Genomic DNA, 6422 nt, shown 5'->3' on the forward strand with positions numbered 1-6422 from the left:
TAAATATGAAATTCGTTGGTCAAAAGCAACAACCTTTTTTTAAGTCTTGCTAAATACATGATTAAAAAGTTTTTAAATATGGCCGTGCTGCCTACTGAGGAAGCAAGCTGAACAATCAATGGACTCCCCCCTCCCCCTGTGCCCCTCTGCTTTATCCAGTTCAGAACATTTCAGAAGCAGGTTGAAAGCTGGGAGAATGAATTCAACCCTTTATGCTGTACTGAGGGCAGGGAGTAGTTCCCCCCACCCCCGGACCTTTGCGATGAATCATTGATAGCCTTAATGTGGTGATTTTTCAGTCTCATCAGAGAACAAACCCCTCCAAACATTCTAAATAATCAGAACATTATCTAACACTGGAATGAAATTGGTCCACATCACTTAACCAGTTGACCTTGAAGGCTTACTTCTCCAAAGGAAAGATGAACCCATTTCGCTTTATTTTTTTTGTGGCACAGAATAAACAAGAATTTTGAAAAGTGGTCTCTTGTTAGTCTGTGAAATTGCAATGATCACACGCTCTGTGGCTTCCTGCAGTCACTCTTTCCCTCCCTGAATTTCACTCACGCCAAGTTCTGGCATTGGAGGAGATGGAACAAAGGCTGAGTCAAAATCTCTTCTTTGGAAGGACATGCAAGAGGGAGGAGATATGGGGATATATGTATACGTATAGCTGATTCACTTTTTTATACAGCAGACACTAACACACCACTGTAAAGCAATTATACTCCAATGAAGATGTTAATAAAAATAGCAATTTATAATACTTAATGGACACTAGTTTATGGTGATACAGTTTTGTACAACAATAAATGTAATTATGATGCAAAAAAAAAATCTCTTCTTCATGTGCATGTCCCTATTGCCTACTGACTGGAAGAAATGATAAAATGATTCCATTCTTTTAAAATCGTCTAAAGCAGTGAGTCTTAAATTTGGGTTAATCTTCAGCCCTTTTAAGTAGCTAATAAAAGTAAGGCCCCCAGAAGAATTTATTAAAATATATATACTTCAAATAGTCACCTATCTTGACCTCTTAAGGGTTCATGAATTCATAATTAAGAAACTTGACACTTTAAGAAAAAAATAGATGTGGCTTTCATCTTTTACCAATGCAGATGAGCACATAGCAGAAAACCAGACGATTCAAACCAAAACTATGTATCAAAATTTTTTTAAAAATTTGTTCTGATTCAGATAAAACAAAAGCAGCTTAAAAACAAAAAACAAACAAAACTTTCCTCCTAAAAAAAAAACCAACGCAAGCACTGTGTTTGGTTCCCTGAGATATAATTTCTTCCTCCTGAGTGTAGTTCACAAATTGCCATGTGTGTGCAGATAAAGGCTTCTTCTCCCAAGCTGGCTTTCCAGTTCAGTCTGACACTTCCCTTCCCTACCCTACTGTTTCTGGGTTCTTTATCTTCTTTTTGTCTTTGTCTTCCTGACTCCCAATCAGAGATACTTAGGAAGGAGCTTTTTTATCAACTAGCCAAAAAGAGAGACAGTAAAATGTAAGGTCATGGAGGACCCAAAAATGTCTCAGAAAATACATTAGCAGGAATTGGCTAGAAAGGGTTTCTAAATTGGTACCTTGAAAATGGGTCTCCTGAGACCAGCATAACCCTGATAATTGTGCCTCAGCCCATTTTCTATTTTGAGTCAGAGGAGAGATTCCTAAGAAATCCTGGGAGAGTGAGGGTGTGGGAGGTGGTCTAAAAGAGAGAAACAGGAAGGGCCCATTGTCTGTCAACTAAGAGGCTTTGTTTTGAAAATCCCAGGGCTAACATTCTAATGCTTTATTTGCAAAGTGGGACAAGATTGCAGAATAATAGCTCAAAGTTTGATCTGAGTTTGATTCTACCTCTTTCGGTCACCTCAACTTGTCCTCCTATACATGGAACTGTGACGTGAATACTTGAGATATGTGACTGGAAAAATTTTGCTTTCTGTCTTTAACCTGCTAAGATTTACTGGGACCCAGAGTTTACTTACATGTTTCCTTATTAAATAATAATATCAATAGCTGGTATTTATTGAGCCCTTACTATATGCCACACATTGTTTGAGGAGCTCACGTAGTCCTTACAATAATCCTATAAAATATGTTCTATTATCTCTGCTGAGGCACTGAGAGGCTAAGTAGCATGCCTAAGGTCAGAGAGCTTAGGAAAAAAAAAAGTGGTAGATCTGGGTAGATCTTAAACGCAGGGAGTCCAACTGCAAGTCCTGTATTCTTCACTACTACACTTTATTTCCCCTGAACCCATTTCCTCAGTGAACCTTGATGATCTGAGCAATTTAATGCAATTCAATCTTGTTAAAGTATAATTTTCAAAAAAAGGTTAAATTATGACTCTCATATAGATATAAATATGAACACGTGTCAAAGATTTTATTAACTCGTTAATGAGAAAACTAGGTGTGTGTTAAAAGTGCCAGTAAAAAAAAAGACACATTTATAGATCAGGAATATTGAAATGAACGTGAAATAGAGGTGAAAGAGGACTCTTCCACAATGGGAGCCGGAAGTCAGCTAGACTTCCTCAACTGGATACAATTTGCATGTCTATAGACAAGAATTATTTTACCTTGCTATCAGTTATTTACAGCTTACAAAATTGTAACTCCCATGGAATCAGAATAAGATAACACTGGAAGGATATGCTATAGACAATGTATAGTTTTCCACTTAAGTACAGTTGTTTTTTGGTTTTTTTTTTTCCTATACTAAGAACATTTCACACTTGTTCCTCAAACCCAGGAAGATTTACAACTGATAGGTGTAAAAAGCATTTTAGAAGATAGACATATGAATAAAAAATGACTTACAAACTACCAGAGCAGACATTCATAAATGATTTCAATAAGGCAGATTGTTAAAGAATATAAATAAGGGAAGGAGAGATTCATTCAGCGCTGAGAACCTATTAGAATTTTTATGTGAGGCATTTAGGAGAGGCAATCTGTTGGAAGAGGGGACTGCAGGCTATCCTGAAGCTGCTTTTAGATACCACTTTACATAAAACTAAGAAAAAGTAGATCATCTCTGTTAAAGAATTCCATGGTGCTTGGTAGGAGCCATTAAAGCTATCTCATGGACTTCATTTGAAATCTAGAAAAATTCCTTGGTATTTACATTGACTTGGGAGTTAGTACAAAAATGTAGACGTGCTATCCAGACAAAGGGGTATCTTGATCCAAGACACAGAAACCAAGAGAGGAGAGGTGACATGGCAAGGGGAATGATAAGAAAGAGGCAGTAAGAGGAAAAGAGTGTGCCTCAAAACCCAGTGTTCCCTCAGCCTATGCAGGTCAAGACACCTACTAAGCTCTGTTTCCTTTCACAAGGACCTGACAGCAGGATACTCTACCTTCAGCCCAGAGCCCTAGCCCCAGCATAAATGTAGATATTCAATATGTATATATTTCCTGAATGAAAAACAATATGGAAGGAAGAAAGAAGGAAGGAAAGGAGGGAGGGAGGAAGGGGGGATGGAAGGAAGGAGAGAAGGAAGGAAGGAAGGAAGGAGGGAGGAGAGGGAGGAAGGAAGAGAGAGGGGAAGGGGGGATGGAAGGATGGAGGGGAGGAAGCAAGGAAGGAAGGAGGGAAGGAAGGAAGGAGGGAGGGAGGGAAAGAAGGAAAGAGGGATAGGAGGAAGGGGGGAAGGAAGGAAGGAGGGAGGGAGGAGAGGGAGGAAGGAAGGGAGAGGGGAAGGGGGATGGAAGGATGGAGGGAAGGAAGGAAGGAGGGAAGGAAGGAAGGAAAGAGGGATGGAAGGAAGGGGGAAGAAAGGAAGGGGGAAAGGAAAGAAAGAAGGAAGGGGGGATGGAAGGAAGGGGGAAGGAAAGGACAACATTGAGCTTCATCTAATTGTTCCTCAAGCTTTACTGTTTCAGGGGAGAGCTAACCACCAAGGACCACCCTTCCCATATGACTCATTTAAAACCCTCCTCCACTCTGCCTCATGATTCCTTGTCTACTTCCCTCTATAAACCACAGGTCTCTGTCCTTTCCTTTGAGATGCTCCTCATTAATGAACATTTTCCATATTGCAATAGCCTAAATAAAATCATCTCTTTCATTGTCCTGTGCATTTTTGTCTTTCACAGAAGGAAAGAAGAGTTCCGGACCTAATCTCTGGATCTGAAGAACCCTGCTGTGGGTCTGTGGTTTAATACAGGATGAAGGCATCCAAGCTTTTAATTTGTTTTGACTGCATCCTCCTTATATACATGAAAGAGCAGGGACCAGCCTGCTGTGAAAGCCTCAGAATATAACCTGACCAAGAAAGAAGAAACCATTACCCGTAGTGCTGGCATAAGCATCTTTGTCTTTGGGACACAGGGTGAATCCAGGGACTTGTTTGAATTCCTCATTTGGGGGATTAGGGCATATAATGGAGAGTGTTTTTCCTTTCCCTTTTGGACAATGGACTGGGGGGGGTGGGGGGAAGATCTGAGTTGACTAACTTCCAGCATGAACAGAAAGACTAGTTTAGGGTAAGAAATAGGAATGTATTTTTATTTATCCAAAGATGTGGCTAAAGGTGGATGCAAGCAACAAAGCTACCTTTGACCTGCTTAAGGAAAAAAAAAAATGAAGGAATTTGTTGGAAGGATTCGGTATAACTCAATACTTGAAGAAAAAGTTGAAGACTAAGCACAGCTCTGAGGTATAGATGGTAGAGTGATGAACGAGTTCCTCCTTTCAGCCTCACTGGCCCTCTGCCAAAGAATCAAATTCCAGGGAAAGGGCATCTGATTGACAGGACTTGGATCACATGCTCACCTCTTGGCAGAGGGAGGTGGCTCAATCCTGATGAGTAGATTGACAGTAGCCAAAGTGGGAGAAATTATACAGCAAAATGGGAGGTGGGAAGGACTGTTACTAAAAGGAAGAGTCAAGGATTCGGGGAAGGCAAAACAGCAGCTTTACATAGAATTACCACGTAACACAGTGATTCCACACCTAGGAGATAGAAAAACATACATCCACACAAAAACTTTTACCTGAATATTTCTAGCAGTGTTATTCATAATAACCATAAAGTGGGAAACCTAAATGTCCATCAACTAATGAGTATGTATTCATACAATGGAATATTATTCAGCTATAAAAAGAAACGGATCGCTGTGCGCTGGGCAGTCCCCCCAGATTTGTCTCTTGCTTCAACAGTGTTTGGACAGAACAGACCCAGGGTCGCCCCTTGCCTCCCCCCTCCAACTACCCTCCAACCTTTTTTCCAGTCACAACGTTCGGAATCAGCCACTCAGCTATCCTCAGCCTCCAGGCCCAGCCAGCACCATTTTTTGAGCTTAGGTCCTTATTACCGATTAAGCATGAGCTCCCAGGTTCGTCAGAATTATTCCACCCAGGTGGAGGCCGCCATCAATCGCCTGGTCAACATGCATCTGCGGGCCTCCTACACCTCCCTCTCTCTGGGCTTCGATTTTGACCACGACGATGTGGCTTTGGAGGGCGTGGGCCACTTTTTCCTTGAAATGGCTGAGGAGAAGCACGAGGGCACCCAGCGTCTTTTGAAAATGCAAACCCAGCGCCACGGCAGTGCCCTCTTCCAGGACGTGCAGAAACCATCTCAAGATGAGTGGGGCAAAACCCAGGATGCTAGGGAAGCCGCCATTGTCATGGAGAAGAGCCTGAACCAGGTCCTTTTGGATCTGCATGCCCTGCACTCTGCCCACGCAGACCCCCAGCTCTGTGACTTCCTGGAGAGCTGCTCCCTGGAGGAGCAGGTGAAACTCATCAAGAAGATGGCGACCACCTGACCAACCTCTGCAGGCTGGCTGGTCCCCAGGCTGGGCTGGGCGAGTATCTCTTCCAAAGGCTCACCTCAAGAATGACTAGGAACCTCTGAAGCCCACCGACCTTTGAGGAGCCCCTCTGGCGTCAGGGCTTCTGCCCAAAGCCTCTCTCTCCAGCCACTAGGCAGCTTTTTAACCACCCTGGAGCCCTCTCCCAGGATGTGGACCAAACGGAAACAATAAAGCTTTTTGCAGCAAAAAAATAGAAAAAAGAAATGGAGTACTAATACGTGCAACATGATTAACCTTGAAAACATTATGCTAAGTGAAAGAAGACAGTCGCAAAAGACCATATATTGTATGATTCCATTTATATGAAAAGTCCAGGATAGGCAAATCCATAGAGACAGAAAATAGGTTAGGTAGATGAGTGATTACTGGGGATGGGGAAGGAGGGGTGATGGGGATTGTCTGGTAGTGGATACTGATTTCTTTTAGGGGGAAAAATCGTTTTATAATTATATTGTGGTGATGGTTGCACAGCCCTGTGACTAAACTAAAAACATTGAATAGTACACTTTAATTATATGAAATGTAAATTAATCTCAATAAAATTATAAAGAAGCAGCAGCTTTTCCATTACAATACTGTTATTGCAA

The 6422-nt window shown here is 41.8% G+C and overlaps 1 protein-coding gene across 1 annotated transcript; it reads left to right on the plus strand.

The window, feature by feature from the left end:
• Positions 1-5340: 5340 nt before the first annotated feature.
• On the plus strand, positions 5341-5787 carry LOC118893159 (ferritin light chain-like). The gene has a single exon (XM_036848401.1). It carries the CDS (start codon positions 5341-5343, stop codon positions 5785-5787), a length of 447 nt encoding a protein of 148 aa, XP_036704296.1.
• The last annotated feature ends 635 nt before the right edge of the window (positions 5788-6422 follow it).

Source organism: Balaenoptera musculus, chromosome 3, assembly GCF_009873245.2.
Source record: "Balaenoptera musculus isolate JJ_BM4_2016_0621 chromosome 3, mBalMus1.pri.v3, whole genome shotgun sequence".
Taxonomy (NCBI): Eukaryota; Metazoa; Chordata; class Mammalia; order Artiodactyla; family Balaenopteridae; genus Balaenoptera; species Balaenoptera musculus.

Excerpts from the sequence above, each read along its gene's own strand:
- LOC118893159 (XM_036848401.1), top strand. The coding sequence starts at position 5,341 with ATGAGCTCCCAGGTTCGTCAGAATTATTCCACCCAGGTGGAGGCCGCC.